This window comes from Chinchilla lanigera, unplaced genomic scaffold, assembly GCF_000276665.1.
Source record: "Chinchilla lanigera isolate Chin_1 unplaced genomic scaffold, ChiLan1.0 scaffold00054, whole genome shotgun sequence".
Taxonomy (NCBI): Eukaryota; Metazoa; Chordata; class Mammalia; order Rodentia; family Chinchillidae; genus Chinchilla; species Chinchilla lanigera.
The window spans coordinates 10,479,208-10,502,005 of NW_004955455.1; the positions used below are offsets into that span (position 1 = coordinate 10,479,208).

Genomic DNA, 22,798 nt, shown 5'->3' on the forward strand with positions numbered 1-22,798 from the left:
ACATGGGTACAGAAGGCAGAAGCACCAGGCTGCGCTCTCCTCCCCAAGACTTCAGTGCTACAGATGTATCAGACAGCAGCTCTAAACAGGAAATATGCCACCTCCATTTCCCTAAGGTCCCCTCCTCATAAACCAAACCTGCCGCCCCTGCCCAGATGCCCAGGGTGACAGGAAGTAGCAGCGAGGTAAGTAACTCATGTCTAACAATAAAGTTCTCTTCATTTATTTGGGATGAGGATAGAGATGAGGACAACTCCAAGGTCACAAACAGCTGCAGCAGGGAGCCAGAAGCCGGTATCCACCAAGCCCTGACTCTGCCAGGAGGCTTCTCGGGAAGAGGCAGCCAGCTTACAGAGATGCCCTGGATCCTTAGTGCCAATCATAAAAATGTCATGACAGTTCCTTTCTTTCCAATCTGCCAGGGCTCCATGGGATAAAAGCAGATAACGATCCTTCAGGAAACAGAGAAAAAGATGTCAGCCGCTTGGCAAACTCTTCACCTTGTAAGACTTCTGTCACATACTCTCACCATGGGCTCTCAGGCCAGCCCACACCAGCCCTTGGGTATTTTGCTGCCCAGGCTCATCCCAGTTAAATTCTTCCCTGGCTCGGACAAGACAGTAGTACTGTCACATGCAGTCTGCAGGTGGAGACAGAGGGGGTGCAAACTGGAAATGGTTCAGTTGTACCCACGTGTCTAGACATCCAAGCCAAAGCTGTACGCTGTATACATGGCCCCTTCCTTCTGGCCTTACTTGGTTCCAAAGGTCATGGTCTGGAGACATGGTTGCCTTTCAGCAGCATGGAAATGTTCTCTGTGAAAATCAGACTCCCTGGCCTCCCCAAGGTAATGACACCCTCCTAACCGGCCAGGTGCCAAGGCAGGTGCAGGCCACCATGATCACGTCCTGCAAAGAGTCCCTGAGGCCTTATCTAAAGGGCTCCTTCCCAGTGAGGTCCAAAACACCTTGCCCAGGTGTCACAGGGATGGCTGCTGTGCCCGGAATTTAACAATCTTGGACCCACTGGAACGCAAAGCAATCACCATGGGGCCTAAGGAGTGCACAGGCTTCCTGGAAGACTCTGCTGTATCCTCCTGGGGCAGGGTGAGGTTTTTTCCCCCCTGACCTTACACTGGTGTCCCTGGCAGAGGGTCACTGCCTCTGCTCGCAGTTGTCACAGATAGGTCCTTTGACTACCCCTACACACCGGTCCTGGCCCAAGGCCAGCTCCTTGGTGAGGAACTCGAAGAAGCCCGCGCTGTGTCCGCGGTTCTTCTCCGCGGTGTCCACCACTCCGATGGAAGAGACGAGCAGCCGGGCGCAGGGCTCTGTGGATCCGCCCAGCAACATGGTCAAGCCAGGCCGCACAGTAACGGTCACTCTCTGAGAGGGACACAAAAGTTTCAAAGCTGGGGCTGCACCGAGTAGGGCTGGGGACGCGGGGGCGCGAAGGGCCAGGGTCCTTTCAAGTCACATGGGGTCAAGGCAGAGGAGCGCTAGCGGGGCAGTAGCGCACGGCAGGCCCGCAGCTTCGTGGGGCACGGAAGGGCACGCTGGTGGGCGAGCTGGCGGTCGCTGAGCAGAGTCTGGGTCGCTGTGCGGAGGCGGGGCGTGCACAGAGCCGGACCCGGGGCCCCCAAACCTCCCCTCGCCCAGGACACCCCCGGCCTCGCTCACGTCCTCGGGTTTGTTCAGGATGGTGGCGGCGGCCGCGCACAGCCGCTTCTCCAGCCCGGCGGGCAGGCGGCTGGCGGCTAGGTTCGTGTCCAGTTCGATGAAGGGCATTGTCCTGTGGGAAGGCGGAGCAGTCTCAGCAGAGAAAGAACTCACCGGTCAGTGTACCCAAGGGTGGCGGAATGGACTCGTGGGCGGGGCGCCACGGCAACCAGGGTATTCATTGGATGGGCAGAATCGACTCTCTCCCATTGGTCACCAGGGCTCCCACCCCCGTCTCTGACGTCGGCGCACTGGCTCTGATTTGCGGAAGTCCTACCTCCCAGCCCTCCTGCTGTAAGGCCAACCCCAACCGGATGCTGCAAGAGCGGAGGTGCTGTGTACCCTGCTCCAGCCGTGGGAGCAGGGTTGTTTTTACCTCTGCATTTCAGGCTCAGAGCCAGCCTGTGCCTAATCCGTATTCACATGGATGTCTGAACTTCCGCATCTGTAGGGCTTCTCATAGGCTTGACCCTAATAACCATGGCTATGCTGGTTAAATAATATTTAGTCCCTAGGGCTATGATATCCCTATCTGGTTCCCGAGACACCTGCCCTTGTAACCTGTTGTGTGAGTGGTGACACACTGTCCTCCAGGGAGTGACAGGGTTATGTAGAACAAGGTTATCTATTCACTTACACATAGAGCTTTCTAAGTGTGCATATTAAAAGCGCCTCAATGGGAAGGAGACTGAGCCAACAGTCTATCATTACTCGTCCTGTTAGCAGTTTATTAGAAGACTCACAAAGAGGCTAAGACACAAGACAAGTGGGTTGTGACAGTCCTGGAGTTGGCAAGTTTGGGACCCAGAGTTGAGCATGAAGACAGTGGTTAGGGTTAGGAGTGAACGTGGGAGAGCATACTGCTCGGCAACACCTGGAGGACCAAGAAATAAGTGGGGACTTCCCTCCCAGCAAGATGGGTCATGAACCAGCCTGGTACCCGACCTGTGGGAGACAGTGGCATCAGAGAGAGAGGTGAAAGACCTAGGGGACTGAGGCCATTCCTGATCAGGCAGCTGTTCACCTGGTCAGCTCCCATCTGTGATGAGTGCTCACCTCGGGGAGCATGGAGACAGGGGAGAGGGAAGAAGAAAAAGAGTGTGCCGAAAGCCCATCTTTTACCACACCCTCATTCCATCATCAATTCTTTGGATTTTTCCTCATCCCTGTCTACTTCTTTCTGGCTTAAAGGCTTCCTCAAGATTCATACCTCAACGCAGAGCCCTCCCCGGTGCAGCAACCATCCTATTCCCACCTCCTGCCTCTCAACTGTACCCCAAATTGCTCAAGTGGGACTTGTGTGAATCCACTGGGTGTAGCTAAAGTGCGTGTTCATAAACATTATGACCGGCAGTCTCTGGCATTCCCAGGACTTGGTGTTCTAAGATTCCAAGGTCCCAGGTCTGAACAGAATGCTTAAAATGGAAAGCACCATTCTTGGTGCTCTCCACAAGGTGTTCCTACCTCCTCTGGCTCACCTTCTGCCAGCTGCAGCAACTCCTCAGGGCCATGTGCTGCCGGGACAGGGACTCATTCACTCAGGTGTCGAGAAAGAGACCGTGGATCACAGATGCTGACCCCACCAGTGGCCCATCTGCCTGTGCCCATACTCTTGAAGCCTGGGCCACGCAGAACCTCAGTTTGAATTTGGGGGTATGGTGATTCCCTGGAGCAGTAATCTACCTGCCACACCAGGCCAATCCAACCTTGTGTTAGACACTCCCGTCTCCTCCCCAAGCTGTAGGTTTCCCCCCACTCATTCATCTTCCTGTCCCAGGTAGGGACACAGGCCCTTCTGACAAGGCTGGCTGAACTTTTACACCCCAGACCTCAGGCACTCTATTCCCAGGTCTCAGTTTGACCTTGCTTTTGCAAGAAACACCTGTCTCATTCTGCCACCCAACCTCCAGCAATTCAAAACTTCTTCCCTTCCAGGGCCAAACCCTCCAATCTCCCTCATTACTGGGAGTTCCCAGGTCTGGCTCACTTCCACTTACCTCACCCTTAGCCCAGGCTAGCTTGAAGAGGACACTGGTGCCCAGTTAATTCATATGCAGTCAGGGGGCTTTAGTGGAGCCAGGGTTTAGTCTAGCCAGAGGGCTATGCATGGTCCTTGTACTAAAAAGACACCATCAGCCCTGCCAGTTCTCCCTCCAGAAACTACCTGTGTCCAGCCCCTGCCCCATAGCAGGTGACCCAAGCTGGGAGTATCAAAGGCAACAGGGAGTGGGGGTAAGGGATTAGCTGAGCAGGAGGCTGCCCAGAGAGCTTCCCGGGGGGTTCTGGCTTGGTGCCTGCCCTGCTGTCCAGTCACCACCCTGCCTCCTCCTCTGGATTCTGCTCCAGCTGTGTTTTGCAGGTCAAGCAGACCACAGTGTGGCAGCTCAGGTAGGGGGCCGGCCTCCCCGGATGCCCTGCCACAGAGCTCTCCAGAAACCTGCAGTAGTTAGTTTAGTTATTATGGGCAGGCAGGCAGAGCAGCCTAAATAGAGGGTAGAATAAAAGAGCTAATTCAAGGAGTTGGTTAATCAAACAGCTGGTTAAGCTCAGAAAAGTAAAAGAAAACACAGGAACAAAGGATAAAAGGTTAGGCTAAGAATAGAGAGAGGACTCTTCCTTGCAGAAAGGAGACTAAGTTAGTTAACAGCTCCTCTTCCCCTAGACGGGATTTCAACCTGACCTGGAGAAACATTGGAAATACAAGATAAGCACTGTCTTTTGAACTTATTTCCTTTGAAACAAGCCCTTTCCTGGGCTCTGCCTATTCATACAAGAGTATTCATTCATCCAGTCCAACGAGCACAGTTCAGATTTCTGTTTGGAATCCTCTCGTGATAGACATCTATCATGAGCTATTTCTTCTTATTATTTTCAGTAAAATTTCCTACTTTGGGGGCATGACTTCATTCTCCATCTTTGTGAAAGCGCAAGCTCAGTCTGTACAAAATTTACTGTTTCAGCTCTACTTCCCTCCCCACTCCCTGGGTCCTCTCCTGCTCCCTTTCGTCCACTATCTTGAAGAATGCCTTGCATTCATAGGTAAAGACTAGAGTCCTTTAAAAACACACAGCTGGTAACTGGTACAGCAGGTTCCACACTGCAGAGGCTCTCTACGCACCTGACCTAAGCAGGATGTGGCTCCAGGAAGGAAGGGAAAGGTTCAGGGATTGAAGACCTTTCCTTTTCTTTTCTGGTATGGGGATGGAACCCAAGACAAACTCTGCTCTGTCCCACCCTCACACATATAACCAATATCCAGCTCCAGCAGCTCCCAACAAACCTGAGACACTAAACTTGTGAAACTGGCTGGAGTTCCTGACCCTAGCTTTGTTATTTGTAAAATAATTGCTGTTCTGCCCCTGCAGGTGATTATTATAGAAACCTAGTAAGATACTTAAAGGGGTTAGGGCACTGAAGGCAAGAAAAAGACCAGAAAGGCCAACCCACGTGGGAGAGAAGGGACTGGAAAGATCATTTCAACTTGTTGCTGTCAGGGTGCTGTTGCCACATTCTTGTTGCCCCATTTGCCAGAAGGGCTATGTTGATCTCATCAGCTGCCAGTCTGTCCTACCTCATTCTGTCTGGCCCCACTGAAGTCCAGGGACCTTGACCTATTATTTACTAGCTGAGTGATCTTGGACGAGTCACTTTTAGCTCTTTCCTGCTTAAGTACAACTAAGAGGGCCTGGCCTGTGAGTGAAACCATAGAAATGCAGGCATTTCTGGCTTCCCAGGGAGGCAGCTGCTGTGTGAGGAGGAATCTAGGAACCTGAAGCAGTTATTTTGTCACCAACTGGAATGTGATTTGAACAAAGCCAGCCACCTATCTTGACTTCATCCCTCGTAACATGCTGTGTCACTGTCACCTCCTTCAGCCTTACCTGAAGTACCTGAGGTACCTCATGTGTAACTCGAGGATGCTGATTCCCATAGGAATCAATGAGCTTGGGAAAAGAAAGCAATTAGGCCACGTTGCAGCTTAAATGCATTAGGTGGGCGGTATGCTCAGTCCTAGAAAGCAGCAGAGAGCCTGGTGTGCACGAGAGCCGTGAGAATGGTAGACTATGGCTACTAATAAGAGGAGAACAATAAGCCCTTGGGCGGGGGCATGGGGATATAGTTCACTGGTGGAGCGCATCCCTAGCACCCCAAAACATTGCCTTGGAGGGGAGCGCTGAGTCTTGAGTGAAGAGTTTTTGTTTTTTTGGTTTTTTTGTTTTTGTTTTTGTTTTTTTCCTGTACCAGGAACCGAACTCACGACCTTGCGCTTGCCAGGCAGGCGCTGTGCGGCTGAGCTAAATCCCCAGCCCCTTGAGTGAAGAGTTGGTGGGAAAACAGGGTAACACTGAAAGCCAGGGCATTGTCAACATGCGAAAGTAATCCTTTCCTAAGAAATATATTACTTAGACTTGGAAAAAAACAAACAACTTTAACTTTTTCTGAGTTAAATTTTTATTTTACAACCTAGCTCTATAAACTTTTAAACCGTAAAAATTAATGTGCATATCCAAGAAACCAAATTATAGGTTGTTCCTTATTTTATCAGCATTGAGGAAGGAAGAAATGTGAGCTGTGCCCAATGTATGACGTCACTGTGCCAAGTCGGATTGTGCAGGCTGGTGCTTTGCATCTGAGCTTATTTCATGGTAACCCTGACTGCTTTTCCCAAGCAAGAAGTACATCTTCTATGCACACGAAATCATATGCCCTACCATTGGGAGATCATTTCAACTTACAAAGTTGTTCATATAATCTAACCAGCGGATGACACATTTGTACTGGCCAGCTGGGCTAACTGTCTCATGGTCTTATAAAACAAATCATCCTGAGTTCTGAATATTTAATATCAATCAGTAGTTAATACTGTCACATTTAATATTGACATTGCCATAAAATTTATTAGCATTACATAAAGAAACACTACTTTGAAAATTCTTGTGACAAAGTTTCTTTGAAGGTATGTGTAAAACTTTCCAGGTCAGGATCCTTGTCCCAGAGATCATACAGTTTCTGAGTGCTGACCCAAGATTTTCAGTGTCTGCACCAATTAAAAACCAAGATAAATGGCTTCTCTAATGTTTATGAAAATTTGTTTTTCAGTCACTATGATGGTCAACTGGGCTGTCAGTTCTATTAAACAGCCTCCAGGATCATGCTTTTCATTTCTCCACAAGTTAAACAAATATGTGTATTTTCCAGGTTAGCCCACAAACTTCCCTTTAAAGAAAGCAATGCAAAAGCAGGATGAGTGAAAATTTACAAACTGAAACTGGAACATTTCCTAAGATTGCTCTCATATTCCTGATATGTTTCAGAAAGTCCCAGTTTTGTAACCCATCCAGACATTTTTTTTTCTGTAAAAGAAATTCAAGATCAAGATGACAATAAAGTTCAAGCATGACCCTGTGAGTGATATGGTTAGCTGTGGAGAGAAGAACCTTCTGACCTCCTGTAAAGTTGCTTCCCTTTCTATGAAGCTAGCAAATGTAGCAAAGACTGGCAAGCTGTACACAATTTCAGCTACCATATTGCTGATGATGGGGCCATCCAGATGTCAATGCAGCTCCTGAGAAAAAGTATCATGAAAATGGCTATAGAATATATATATGAAATGACTATATGTCCATTCCTCCTCCATGGCCACTGCATTCATTTTCCATGGCTTCAGTCTCAATTCTCCCACGGTGCTGCTGGTGCTCCTCTTCTAAGTCCATCAGCAAAAACACTGTTGACTCATTATCAAATAGACTGGAGAACTTTGAAGCCAAGCAGACAGTATTTAGTCTCCTGTTATCACACACTCAAAGTAGAGTGTGTAGACAGAGTAGACACACAACTATCGGACCTCCAAGGTTAGGTTCACAGATGTCAGTGCTGCTTGGTCTTCTGTCCACTAGTAGGCCAAAAATAAAGTAAGGGAAGCCAGGCAAAGCTGCAGCAAACAGCATTTCTGTGTACAACCCAAGAAAGGCAAAATAGATAGCAATTTTTTTCATAATAACCCTGGATGAAATAACTGACACCCTCCTCCAGGAAGTCGCTTCCTAGCGCTGAGTGGATCCCAAGGTGGGGAGCTTGTCTTTGTGAGGCTGCAGCCAGGTCCTGCAGAGGAGCCAACCATAATCAGTGTCTCAGTCCTGCATGCTAACAAGCCCTAGGCAGGTGCAGCAGAGAAAAGCGGCTCATGGTACAACATCCTGGAAGTAGAGAGCAAGAAATTACAAATCTTAAAAACCTGACATCCGGGAACCTCTGGGGAAAAAAAAAAATTCCTGTCATAGTAATATCCAGATATATGTTCACCTTTAAAGTATTCTGTCTATATATCTTTTTGTCTAAAGACTCTGAACACTTCTGTGTGTCAATGATTTCATAACAGGACCTGCAGGGGCCTAAGTACAACATAGAGAATCAGTTTTAAAGGTTTCTTGCAAAGCTGACGATCCCATTGCACTGCTCCAGCTCCCCGATCTATGGCTGGCTGAGGTGCTGTGTGGCTCTTCTGATCCTGTTTATGATCATCCTGGCTCCATCTGTGGAGCCCGTCATACCTGCTCAGCCTGGGACTCAAGCAATGTGAGCACCCGGACCAGGCCCTGGGGTCCCCAGGGAGTGGGATCAGGCCTCTGAGTCCTCTCTTGGCTGAGGACCAGGTCACCTCTTCTCCTGGGAACTCTCATACTCTAAACCCCTTCCTTGTCAGAAGAGGCAATCTGATGATATCTGTCATGGGGATTGCTCTTGATGGTCACACTATGTCATCATCCCTGTCCCCAGCATACTGCATACACTGCCTCTCCCATAGGATTCTGTCCTCATCTAAGGGCAGGAATAGACCTATGATAGCCTCCAAATCTCTCTAAGTGGCCAGATAATGCTCAGTGAAGAGGTCCAACAGAAAAATTCCTACTAGGTACATCTGGACATTACCATGTCAGGAATTTTTTTCCATAAAGTGATAAAGTGATGATCAGCCTGTCATTTGACTTCCTGACTCCATTCACTTGGCCTGACGTCACACATCCCTCAAAAAATAGATCTGAAGGGTTCACTCCTTGCGACTGTTGATGCCCCTGGATCCAGAACCACTTTCATTCCTAACGGGAGGGACATTATGTGAGAGGCAAATGGGCCTGGCTTTGCAGCCCCCTTCTCAAACTCCATCTTCTCTGGTTGCCACTGACATTGTGTTTTCCGTCCTCATCTACACACACACACACACACACACACACACACACACCATGTATATTACTGCCTTCAGCTGCCAAACCTGGCCTGCCTATGTCCTAATCTAGGAGGAGAAAGAACAATGCTTCTAGTCAATAAATCAGTTTACTGGGACAACAAAGCAACCACAAAACCCCTCAGAAAGTTCAGCGTGTATAATGCATGTAATTCTGCATGTATATGAGAGAGCAGGGGCAGACCTTACAGAGACAACCTGACTCAGGGCCAAGGATATTCATCCTGTGCAGAGGGGTTCTGGGGGGATTTGGAGGGACAGGGACAGATCCCTAGAAATCTCTTGTTTCATGGGAGGGTGATGGGAAGGGAGGTGGGGTGAGGTGTGTAGGGTGTGTGGGGTGGGGTAAAGAGAGAAGGAGCTTGAATATCAACAGCAAGTTAGCAAAACTGAGTGATCCAGCCCCTGGGATGCTCAAAGGCTCGTGTTTTATTCCCTTGAACTCTCTAGTGGTTACCTTGAGCCTGGCAGAGCTGCAGTCATTCAGAGCAGAAGGGGGTTTATAGCGAAGGTAAATGGAGCTGAAACTTCCAGGTCCTTGTTCGCCTTGGGAAGGGCCATGTGCTTCTGGAAAACTTGCAGAAGATATTTTTACAAGTTAATTGAAGCTACTGTTTCTTCCTATGGCAGATTCCCATGTCACACATCTCGTGTCCTGTCAGACTGGCTGTAGGTATTTTAGATGTGGTAAAATTGGAGGACCATTTTGTTTGAGTTTAATGGGACACTGATGTCCTCTGAAGTCACTTCTTTGTCTAAATTACTATAAATATCTTGGTGCATACATGGCTTCAGGGTCATGCCTGCTGCCAGAAGAGAGTACATGTGTCGGAGGCTCTGGGGACAGCCCTGTGGAAGTCAAGGAAGTGAAGCCCCCGATGATGGCAGCACAGAGAATGGCAAGGAAGGTTTGGGACAGTTGGGGCAGCACTGCCTTAGGGGCCAGGCAGCGGGTGAGGTGGTGACCTTGGCGCTGCTGGGGGAGCTGCTCGACAGCAGCACTGTAGGAATTCACTAAGGGCCTGGGCCAACTGAAAGAGACCTTCACAATCTGGGACCCTCCTTCTGCTCAGACTAGAGAGAGAGCCCTGCCAGGTACCCACAGCAGGAGTTGAATTGAACCTGCCCCTTTCTTCTCCAAGGCAAGAGTCAGCCACGTTGCTGCTCCCTGTTGCGCAGAGTTGGGGAGCAGTGGACCTCCCTGGGACAGTGTCTTCAGAGACACTCGATTTTTCCCCAGGGCCTCTGTAGAGGAGACTGTCCCCACATCTCTCCCCGCTTTCTGGGGACCTGTGAACAGCTTAGATCCCCCCAGACTTTGGAATGGTTTAATCCCATGTTATTTAACTCCAACAGCACCAGGGGCCCCCAACTAAGGATTCTCTCCTTCCTCAGCTTCCCAGCCTAAATTGAGGACAACCTCAAAGTCTTAATTGACCCAAAGGTGCCACAAAGATATAAAATGACAAAGATACCGCAATAAAAATTTAACATAAAAACATCCTCTCATAATAAATTTCTAAGTGTGAAACTCAAAGATAAAAGCATAACTTGTTTTCATAGCTGGGTGTGCTGGTACATGACTGTAATCTTAACACTCTGGGAAGCTGAAGCAAAAGGGTCAAAACATTGAGCCTGGGCAATTTAGTGAGACATTGTCTCAAAATAAAATATAAAAAGGGCTAGGGAATATAGCTCAGTGGAAAAGTCCTGCGTTCAATCCAGAGTACCATACACACACACACACACACACACACACACACACACACACACACACAGACTATTGCTCTTTTAGGTTCAAGTTCTAAGAGAGAAACATGAAAGTTTTAACATAAAAGTGTTATGCAGCTAGTCAGACATTAGCAAGCATGAGGGACAAAGGGGAGCCCAAAACAGCATTCTTGTCAGTTATTAAGTTAAAAAAAAAAAAAAAAGACAAAGAACTCAGTGACTAATAAACTTATAATCATTTATTTGGTCTCAGACCCAAGACATTGGCCTCTATTTCTTGAACAAGGCATACAGCACTACATCAGGAAAGGAGCCGCCGCCTCCTTGGCGCAGCGGGCAGCGCGTCAGTCTCATAATCTGAAGGTCCTGAGGAAAGGAAACTTTCTTTAAACACCCTCCTGCCTCAGGCAAAGGCCTGGTTTAACTTAAGAAGTTTGTTTGTTTGTTTGTTTTTAGACAGGATCTCACTATGTAGCTCAGGGTGGCCTTGAGCTCACTGCGAGAATCTCCTGCCTCAGCCTCTGAAGGGCTGAGATTACAGGTGTGTAATCACCACACCTACCATAAAATATTATCTTTCATAAGTTCCTTTCATAAGTTTCTTACATGGCTAAGGGCCCTAAGGGAACACTTACCATCTGAAAAGGACAGGAAGACATTTTGCAGTTCCAGTGTAACGTCTAAGAAAAATATCCACAAACATCATAATCAGCCTAGCTCCCTGAATCTCAGAGGTAATTCTTCTCAGCACAGAAAGATATCCAGACACAAAGTCGGTGCAGATGCATACAAGCCAGCACTACCTGCCTTCTTGCTCAAAGGTGTAACTCTCCCTATATCTACTTTACAGTAAATCCCACCTACACTTCAGCCTGTAGGTCTTGGCTGAATTCTTTCATCAAAGGCACAAAAGAACCAATGAGGTTCCTGAGAGCCTGTTCTTCACAGCACTGGCAGTCAGGAGCCAACTTCCAAGTGAAAAAGAATTAAAGCCCAACTCATTCAAAAAGAATGTATCAAAGGCCAGGGTTGTTACCTTGCTTTATGTATGTTGTTGTGATGCTCTTAATAGGAAGCCTTATTGCATTCTTGGCAATGGCAGCTGGCTGACAGCTGTGTCGGGGCTGCATTGGTGGATGGAAGGGCATCAGCCCCCAAGGTGGTGGTATAGGATACACAGGCTCCATGGTGAAGAGCCCTGGGCTGCCCGAGTCTACCTTTGCACTCTCTGACCATTTAAACCTTCATCCTGAAGTGGGTCCTCTAATATTACTTCTCTTCCATGGGTCAAGTCCCTTCAGTTCCCCAATCCTGGGTCAAATTCTATTCAATCTACTGACCCACCCTTCTTCCTCTGCCATTTCGTCTCTGGATGAGTTGGCAGCTCCAAGGATTAATCTCTTTGCTTCTGGAACACAAGGACCCCATATTTCTTAACTGCTCTAGTGAGTAGTTCCCTGAGCAAGCTTTACCCTTCAGCCCTTCCCCTTGACCCCAGTAGGAAGGGCGTACCCCAAGGGCCTATCTGCCAGGGGTCTTCACCCCATCTGTCTGTTCTTTGGGAAGGTGAACCCTTCTTAACCAGGTCCTCGGGTCCTGCCCTTGCCTGAATGTCCTTCTTTCTGCATGCCTGCTGGGCATTATAGGGACAGTAGGCACAATAACAGTCCCTGTGGCAGGCAGTGAGGGAGCAGGAAGGGAGGTGCTACTGCTCTCCTGGATAGCCTAGGACTCACCCCATAATAATTTACAGATGCACTGCAATGTTGCCTTCTTCTCCCAGCCTAGGTCTTCAGTGGTGACTTGATAACCCAGTTTTAGAGGTGTGGCAGCAAGAAGGTCCCCTGCCTATGTGGCAGCAAAGGAATCTTGTGTTTCCATGGCCTGGCACTATAGGTTGTGGGTGAGAAATTCCTCAAGCCTTCTGTCTTCCCTGGTGTTGTGTCTGCCACCTTCTCATACTAGGTTTTCTTGGAAACTTCTGGATTGATCAGGGAGATTGGGAGCCATTGTCCTTCAGTTGTTCGGAGCCAGTTGTGCTGTCACTGGACCCTTCCTGTACATCATGGTAAACCTCCAGTATATGGAGGTTTGTTTGAGCTCATAGTGGCGTTTCATAGAATGGAGGGTCTCACACAGGAAACCTGGGATTCTCAGCTTTGACTCTAAAGCTCTGTCCATGTAGGTTTCTCTATAGAACCCAGTACATAGCCAGGAAGGGAGACAGTTCTCCATAGACCTCCAGGGAACTAGATGGGGATTGTACATCCCAAGGGCATTGGGACCTCTTCTCTACTATTTTTCTGCTCTGTCACTACCATCCCTTTCTCACTTTCTCACAGGGGTCTGCAACCATCTTCTAAGTCCCAGGGACTTGGACACACTGGGGTTTTGGAGGCTGCAGTGGGGTGACTTCCTGTGCACTGTACTCCAGGCTGGGGTGCAATATGTCTTAAAACTTACTCAGACAGCACTAGCTCCATCTGAAGACAGCCTGCAGATTGAACAGCATTCAAGAAATATAAGGCCATGTGGTTCTGAGGGGCCATCTTCCTGATTCGCTTGACATCGCCATTTAGGAGAGAGATAGAATGATAGCTCTGGTTTAAAGCAGCTCTTCATACTTAGCTAAAGCTTGCACTTTTAACTGTACAGCAATGGAGGTGGCCCCTGGAACAAATATAGCTATGGTAGAAAACTGTGAATAGGCTTTTTTATATGGTGTCTTTCAAAAATCCAAGATACATGAGACTGTTGGCAAATAGGGAATGATCCATCTGAGGAGGTATGAGCATCTCCAGGCTCATCATCCAGCCACTTGTAAGGCAAAGCCATCATCTCTGGCTTCCACAATGCAGAGCCATCCTTATCACACATGGTACACTCCTGATGTTAAAGAAGTTTTGCAGGCCAAGTCCTATAGACTCAGTTATCACAAGTGTATTATACATCTGTTGAGGAGTCTAACCCATTTTATGGGAAGCCTGCATGAGAATCATTTAATTTTTCAAAACATAAGGTAGCAGTCTAATCCAGGTGAACTTGTTTTTCACTTAGTTGTCATTATCCACAGTGTACTAAACAGTCCATGTTCGGTGAAGCGTTAACCTTTTCTAGTAGTTATTCAAACATGTATTGTCTTACCTCAGCCTTGGTTTTGAACATACCTGGTATCTCCTATTTAGCAAAGGGAAAGAGGAATTTCCTCCTTGTAGTAGGGAGATGCATTCTGTTGGGTTCTCAAGCAAGTACAAGGCCTCTACTATATCATTAGATTGGCTCCTGAATGGTGCAAGGCAGTTCACTAGTGTGTGAGAAATGGAGTGTTGGAGACCACTACGAAGTGGCTCTGAGCTGCATTTAATATTAACCAATTGGCTTTCCATGTTTCCTTGTGAGTTGTCTGAAGCTTAGGTACCTTGTCTGCCACCCCAACTAACTACAAGGAGACTGCAGCTTCAGGCATCTCACTCCTGCTGTGAAGGCCTTCCTGGAGATAACATAGTTCTCCTAAATTAACATAATGTATTACTTGAAAAAGTCCTGCCCAGATTCCCGCCTTTTCTTGAGTATCCTCCTTTGTTTGTAAACCAAATAAATACAGGCTGCCCAGAAAAGTCTTTGGCTGAACTCAGAGTATATCCAAGCTGTAAGAGAGTTAGTCCCTCCTGGAGCCCTGACATCATTTCCATTGTCTCATTTATTTAAGCGTTTGCCATCCACTCGCTTGGGAGATTGTGGGCCTGATCAGCCCTTAATAACTAAGGGTTGGGCTGGGAATTTAGTTCAGTGGCACAGTGCCTGCCTGGCAAGCACAAGGTCATGAGTTCAATTCCCGGTACCAGAAAAAAAACCACACACACACAAAAAAAAAAACCTAAGTTATTTAACCCGATAAAGGAGCTCTCCTCACACCCAGCAGTCAGCATGATAATGAGCCTCAAAATCTGTGATTTCTCAGTCTGTAACAGGTAGTAGTGAATCTGGTTTGTGGTTAAGAAGAGGATGAAAAAGTAAAGAATAGCAGGAATAGGATGAATGCTACTTAATATATGTGGCTTAGAGCTTGTCTACTGCAGTGATAAGGGGTTACTGTTCAATCAGGCAACTGTGGGACATCCGTTCCTTCCTGTGGTGTTCTTTTTAGTGTAGTGTGGTGAAAGCACAGTTTCACACCCACAAGTGTGACAGAACAATGAGTAGTTAGGACTACAGCCTTATGGGGCATCCATTGTTCCATTAGGTGGTCTTCCACTTGGTGGTTTTTTTCCCACGTTTCATGGAACTTTGCTCAGAGTTGCAAAGGATTCAGAGCACACTCAGGGTAGTCGTGTCCTACAGGAAGCAAACTCATGCATGGAGGTCAGGATTCAGTTAAGCTGATAGATGATGGATAGATAGATAGATACATAGATAGACAGATACATAGATAGATATAGATAGTTATCATCTATCTATATTATATATCTTTGTTTCATTGTCTAAATGTGGGAAACATCCATTTTATAGAGGTCCAAATGTTTCTCCCCTGTGTAATCTTATGAGGGCTGCATTTGGGGACCACTGTTAAGCTGAGAAAGCCAATGGCCATTATCATTTTCCCTTTTAGGCAAGGTTCCTCACATAGTTTGGCAAAAGTGATTTGTAGAGTATGCTTTATCTTTTTGGTTTTATGGTTCCTGGAGTTGTTCAGTCAGCATGTAATCTTGTGAATACCCAGTTTTACCTACCTGTGGCATTGATTTCAAGCTAAAGACATGATTATTAGCCCTCTGTACATGAGGTATACCATACCTGGGGATAATTTGATTTGGGGAATGCTCAAGTCACTTTTGAGGCCTTTTCTGGTCTTATAGGGTATCCCTCAACCACGGTGGAGAAAATATTAAAAGAAGCCTGTAACTATACTTAAAAGTTTCCAGTAGTCTTGGGCATTTGGATGAAGCTCACACGTGGCTCCTCAAAAGGGAATGGCCTTCATATTGGGCCTCCAAAACTACTGGCAGCTGTTCTTTTGGGGTTGTTTTTGGCATAGTGTCAGCATCTTTGTGTCACCCCTTTGGTTGCCTGGCAAATCCTGGTCCTCTGAGGTATGGTCTGTCCACCTGAGTTAACAGATCTTGCCTAAACTGGCAAACTTGATGAATATCATTAATTATGACAGACATAAGCTTTTCTGGTAATAAAGTGACCCAGTGAAGATTTACAGTCACCCATCAATACTGTATCCAACAAGGCCACACCCCTTACCTGGTGTTACCCCCACTCTCCAAGCAGACAGTGCCAAAATCTCTCAAGAAAATATTAGGCAAGTTCCCTGTCCTGTCCTTACCCAGTGACATACTGAGGCCTCAGTATATGCTCTACTGTCAGAGTATACAGCCAAATAGCCCTTGAGAAAATCTTTATCTGAGAAGCCCTACATTCTGCACAAACTTGGCCCACCGTGCAAAGCCGATTCCTCTGGAATGCTAGCCTTGAATATTTTGGGAGAGAATTGTGGGCTGTTTGGATGGAGATGGTGGCATATTTTTAAGTTTCTTGGTCACTGTGGATCTTGTAGTCTGTCTTTCTACTGAAAACAGATGATCTCCATGGCTCCTTCAGGTCTTTTTAAAATTGTACTTGATTTAATCAGGATTTTGTCCCATAAAGGTCATATAAACCATCAGTACATTCTCAGGTGCTTCTGGGTTGAAGTCTGATATAGTCTTCTCTAGTAAGATAGTAGTGTCTTCAGTGTCCCTGCTGTAGCTGTTTTATTTTTATTTAAGCTCTTTGCTTGGATACCACACCTGAGTCTTCATAGTGTATACTTTTGGCTATGGTCAGTTCAGATCATGTGGTCATTTTCACTGGGATTCCTGCATGGTTTCACCAGTTATTGCTTCTGTTGCATCTAGAGTGCTTTGGCAGCCAGCCTCAGGTAAAGGATCTGAGACTTTTCATTAGCCTTATTCAGAATGAGATATTTCTCTTCATCAGTTCACAGGATCTGAAGCAAGGCCTGTTCACCCACTTAAGTGGGTGGTGGGTGGTAAAGATGCTAGAAAAGAGCCCCCCCCCATCTTCTAAGCACAATAACAGTGAGGGTTAGAGCTTTCCAATGTAGCAGATCACAAGTCATAATTGGGCTTAGGTGCAGAAATAGCCTGTTGGTTGACCTTGGGAATTTAACTCTCCTTTCTCAGGGTATGGTACCTTGGTGGGCATTGTCCTGCACTGGGTTAGATACACGGACCAAACTGAGTGCCTTGATGGGTTTTAAAAATGAGAACAGGGGCTGGGGATTTAGCTCAGCGGCAAAAGCGCCTGCCTGGCAAGCGCAAGGTCGTGAGTTCGGTTCCCGGTACCGGAGAAAAACTAAAAAAAAAAAAAAAAAACAATAAAAATGAGAACAGGGGCCAGGGGCTTATCTCAGTGGTGCAGTACCTGCCTGCTAAGTGTGAAATCCTGAGTTTGATTCCCACTATGTATAAATAAATAAATAAATAAATAAATAAATATAAGAAACCATTCCACACCATCCTACTTGAGATGGGCTATTTCCTATGATCTTCTGGCAGCTCTGGAGATTGCAGGGGGACTACTGAGACCTAGCTGAGAAAAGTAGAGCCCCTGTTGGGATCAGAGGGAGATTTGGAGGTCAAAGCAGTTAGCAGCATTCTTTTCTCCCCTTTGGCATTTCTGTCCTCACCCAGAGGCCTCTGCTTTGTTGTCTGAAATCTTTCCAACGTATGTTTATTTTCATATTTAGAAGAGTCCTGGGTATTTACAAGCATGAAAGATTGAGCACATAGTCTTTCACATTATTTTCCTTATCTCTCATAAAGCAATTCAGGTTTCAATATAGTGTAAGAATTTGGGTTCTGTCTGATTCATTATCCTGGAGCCCCTTGTGCCAAGTCCTTAGTCTGTGGAAGTGAGGGATACTAGCATCAGTTGTATTCTGTAAGGTCCAAGAGGAGGGTACTTTAATAAAGAAATGCAGATTTAAAAAAAAAAAATCTAACAGAAATTCTGGAAATGGAAAACTCAGTTAGATTAAAGATAGCTCAGTAGAAAGCCCAAGCAATGAACTAGATCAAACACAAGAAAGAATGTTGGAGCATGAGGACAACTTTGTCAAAACAGTACATTCAGACGACAGAAAAAAGAAAATGAGAGAGAATGAAGAGAGCATATAAGATCTCTGGGACACCATGAAGAGATCAAGCAGCCACATACATGGCAGATCAGAGAGAGAAAAGCTTTGTATTAAGGACATAGAAAACCTATCCAGTGAAGTCATAGACCAAAATTTCTCAACTATTGGAAAGGAGTGAATGTCCAGGCAAAGAGGGCATTAGGACCCCAGCTAGATTGGAAGTGAGCCTCTCTACAACATTTCTTAGTCAAAACACCAAAAGTGTAGAACAAGAATGTTAAAAAGAGCAAGACAGAAATACCTAGCTACATTCTAAAGGCAAACCCATTGAAATAACATCAGATTTCACATCAGAAAGTGTGGATATAGTTTAAGCCCTGAAAGAAAGTGACAAGAAAACTGCAGCAGAATATGCAGCCCCCTAACCCCTAGCCTGAATACTTCAGTTTGTTACCCAGGTAATAGTTCTAGTTCCAGTTCCTATTACTTTTGTTTCTTAGAAAAGGCTGTCATTGTGATGCATAGCTGATCACTATGATGCATATTGTAAGAACCAATCCCCAGTTGACAAGTCATTCTGCATGTGTACTTCCTGCTTGCTTACCCCATATAAGTCCTAGACCACCAGAGATCAGGGTCTGACATTCTGAGGAGTAGTTGATTCCTGGTCAGTGCCCACTGACATAAAATAAATCTGCCTCAAAGTCTTGGGTGTTATTTTGGTATTTCTGTTTGCTGTTGCATCCAGTGCATCAGCCATGAAGACCATCCATGCTGACCTCTTTGGTTACCAGTTGTGGCCCTCACAGGTGGAACAAGGACCTCTGCAGGTCCTGACAAGAAAGCACAACCTCAAGATTTCTCAAGTCCTCTTGGAGAGCTGGAGGAGGATTCCTAGCTCCCCACCCACATTGGACCACAAAGGGAGGAAGACACAGTCTGTCTGTCTACCTGCCTGCCTGCCTAATTCTGGTAAGAGCACTGGGGGCACCCCAGTTAGTCTGTCTGTCAGTCCTGCTCAGCTCAAGCAAAAGGGGAGTCTGATCAACTCCTGTTAGTCAGGACCACCCTCAAGGGAAGGGGGTTAAAATGTTTCACCTCCAAGTGCCTGCTGAACAAATGCGTGAGTAAGTGGAATGAATGGTGTAAGCCACGGGCTGCTCTCTTGTTGCACCAAGACTGGGAAGCACTGGTCATATGGGTTGACTGGGCCCTCATCTGCGGTTCCGTGGTGATTGTCATGGCATAATGGAGGCCTCGCACCCTCCTTAGCTAAGTCACACCTAAGTCCTCATGAGGGCTTGGCCAAGCAGGCATCTGAATGGTCTCTCTCTGTTAGGCACCCACCTTTTGTCTGTTGTGCTATCACTCAAGGGTACACAGCACACACACAGGAAGTCAGAGGTGAGAATTAATTAGTCAAAACCCACAGTCACTGACTTCAGGAAAAGGGCTTTTATGGAGTTAAACATGAAACCAAACTGCTCCTTGCATCTCAAGGAGAAAAAAAAGGAAAAAAGAGGTGCAGTCTTCCTGAGAATTCTGCTTTGGCACCCTCGTCAGCTGCCGCAGCTGCTGCCAGTCATTTTACCCCATCCCACCCCCACTCCCAACGCATCTACTTCCAGCCAATTGAACTGGTTCCAGCTGGCCATTGCCTGCATTTGGCCATAGAGGCCCTTCCTCTGAGCCTTCTGCTTCATGGCTACCCTTATCCTGGTCAGATGGGGTCATCTAACACCCACCTGAGATGACAGTCAGTGATTCCTTCTGAGTTCTACATTTTGACTGAGGAAAGATTGGACTGTCTGCCCTGACAAATGAGTTGCCATGGCCTTTCCCAAAGGTCACCCAACCTAGACATCTAAAATCAGTCAAACACTTCTCAAAGATATCAAAGGGGGGGAACAAAAAGCCCATCGGTATGTACACTAAAAAGTAAATTCCCCCTCCATCTGTGAGACACAAAAAAACTTGACTATGCAGGCTCACCTCAACCTGAACCTCTCTTTGTCCTGTCAGGCCTGGATAGATAGGACAGACTGAGCTCTATCAAATTGGGCCCCCAAGAGCCCATGATCATTGCGAAAGTTGGGGGCAAACCTGTGACTTTCCTGGTAGACAATGAAACAGAACTCTCTGCCTTCAAAAGTTCCTTCCGTGAAAAAGTTACCATCACTGGGGCAACTGGGAATCTTGCCTCTTGCCCCTTCTGCCAGGCATGAACTTGCAGCCTTAGAGGACAGCTCACCAAACATAAATTCCTATCACCAAGTCAGTCAACCTCCTTTTCATCTAACCCTGAACTTTCCCCAAAAGAAAGATGATGCCTACATCAGCCTGAGACAGACAACCACAATCCTGATATTCTGAAAACTTTCCTCCCAGAGGCATAAGCCGAAGACTTGCCTGCAGGCCTGGCCATCAACCATGCCACCTCACCATGACCCCCATTGCTGTCAGATGTCACAAGAAGCACAAGCAGGCATCCAGCCACACAGCAGTTTGAGATCCTGATGGACAGTTAATCACCTTGCACTCTCCGGTTCCTGACCCATACACTTTTTTGGTCTGTAACCTCCAAATACCACCTGGTTTACACATCTAGATTTAAAAGATGCCTTCCTAGATTTAAAAGATGCAGGTTGCTTCCATAAGCCCCTTCAACTGGGAAAATCCTGACATAAGACACAGCTCACTTGGACTCATTTGCCATAAGGGGTTAAAAACTCTCCCACTATTTTCAGAGAGACTGTAACAACAGAGACTCCAGCAGCTTTGGCCATGCCACCAGCACCTTTTCTCTGAGACAGCCTGTTTCTCTGTTCCCTCCCGCTTGCCATCATGGTCCCCTGAGAAAAAATAATAGACTGTCAAAATGCTAAAATACACCTGTCTCGCCTATAAAGCCAGTTCAGAATCTCCAAGCTGCCAATGCCACTGTAATTACCTTGTGTATGCTTTGTCTCAGTCTTCTGCCACCCACAGCCTGCTGGTACACTTACCTGGACCTTCTTTTGCCTTCAGTTGGCTCCTGTCAGCCAGCCCCTCTTTGCCGTAAATGGAAAGACCACAGCTCTGAACTCAAAAGTCAACTGACCTGGACTCAACCTCCCAGAGGTTCAAAAACTTGTTCTTCCTCTTTGAAGAAGCCCTCACAGCTGATCTTCCTAGTTTCCCAAGACAAAATATCACTACACTTCTGATTAATGACACCCAGGCTGCCTGTTGGAAAGACACAAAAGCTCTGCTGCAATGTCTGGCAGAAGCTGATGACAAGAAAGAAATTCTGCAAATTTCTTGGAGCTGCTGGCTTCTATAGAATCTGGATCCCTGAGTTCACAAAAACAATGATGTTTACTCAGACTGTCAACTCCTGGGAGTGTCCAGTGACTTACTTGTGCAAATATTTGGATCTGGTCACTAAGAGCTACTTCCCCTTTTGCCCCCCATACTCTAATACCCACTCTCCTTCTGATCATAAAAGTTCAAAAGCTTACCTTAGGCTGAGACCTAACTGTCCAGGTGCCACATTCTGTACTGGACCTCCTGAATAACTGTGGACCTCTCAGGCATGCCACATATCTGCCCACCAAGCTGGGCCCACCAAGTCATGACCTAAAAGTGGACCCCCTGACAGATGCTGAGTGCACTCTGTTTACAGGTGGAAGTGGCTCTGTTAGGATAGGCTAGATATGCTGTGGTCGCCTATAACAAAGCTATTTTGACCGAAGCTCTCCTGCTACTGCTTCCTGTTGCTGTTTGGAAACCTGCCACTAATGCAAAATAATTCAATCCAGAGGCCTAGATCCTCTTTAGGGAACTGATTAACTGAAACGTCCACCCCAGCTAGAAAAACTTTACACAGTACTACCAGAAAATCAGAGCCAGATCTGCCCCTTACTGTTTGTTCTGCAAGCTCAGTCTGCAGTGCTGGAACCTGTACTCAGGCAGTCAGCTCAGGCTTCAGTATCTGTGTCACTGGCCCTGACCTCTACCTGGTGTGACTTAGTGCTCATCCGTACCTACTCAGGCTGGCCAACACAACAGAAGTTTGTAGGGTCCTGCTGTCCCTAGAGATGGCCTACTCTTGACCATTGGCAGTGACAGTGGGCCTGCATTTGTAGCAGAGATAACTCAAAACTGGCAGAACTATTCAAGATTAAATAAAAATTACATACAGCATATAGGCCACAAGCTCTAAAAAGTTGAGAGAATAAAACAAGACCCTACAGAAACAGCTTATAACTAGCTCCACAAAAGTTTAGCTAAAAGATCAACTATACCTGTAGGTAGTCCTGCACGCACATGTAACCCAGGTGCATATTAACTACCTCTATAAGATTCAGAAATCCAGCTCTAGATCCACCAGAGAATTTACTTGGACCAAACAATTCAGTCTGAAGAGACAACACACTCAAAGCCCTCTTCCGGTCACTCTGGATGCTGACCAATCCATACATGGCTGAAGCCTGAGAATGCTGCTCACTTATCCCACATAAGCCCTAGACTACCAGAGATCAGAGTCTGACATTTTGAGGAACAGTTGATTCCTAGTCAGTGCTCATCAACATAAAATAAATCTGCCTCCAAATCCTGAGTGTAGTTTTGGTGTTTCTGTTTGCCATTGAAAAATCAGCAGATTATCCATTAAATTGAAAGCCCTTTTGAAATAAGCAAAATTAAAGGATTTCATGGCCAGTAGGCTCAATATTACAGAGAAACTTATGGGAATTCTACACCCAGAAGTGGAAGAAAGATTAACACAATCACAAGAAACACAAGAAAGAATAAATTTCACTAGACAAGTCAGCACACAAATGAGAAACAGGAAAGAGTCCAATATTAACAACATATTGTAAACCACCACAGGTCTAAGATGAATACGATAACAAGTAACATAGAACACTCAAAACAACTAAAAATAAACAAAATGAGAAAATCAACTGCATATGTTTC

The 22,798-nt window shown here is 46.5% G+C and overlaps 1 protein-coding gene across 1 annotated transcript; it reads right to left on the minus strand.

The window, feature by feature from the left end:
* Positions 1 to 201: 201 nt before the first annotated feature.
* Ddt (D-dopachrome tautomerase) lies at positions 202 to 1,873 on the minus strand. Its single transcript, XM_005396485.2, has 3 exons — positions 1,680 to 1,873; positions 1,210 to 1,385; positions 202 to 452 (listed from the first exon to the last, which is right to left on the minus strand). Exons 1-3 carry the CDS (start codon positions 1,785 to 1,787, stop codon positions 380 to 382), a joined length of 357 nt encoding a protein of 118 aa, XP_005396542.1. The 5' UTR covers positions 1,788 to 1,873; the 3' UTR covers positions 202 to 379.
* Between the last annotated feature and the right edge of the window lie 20,925 nt (positions 1,874 to 22,798).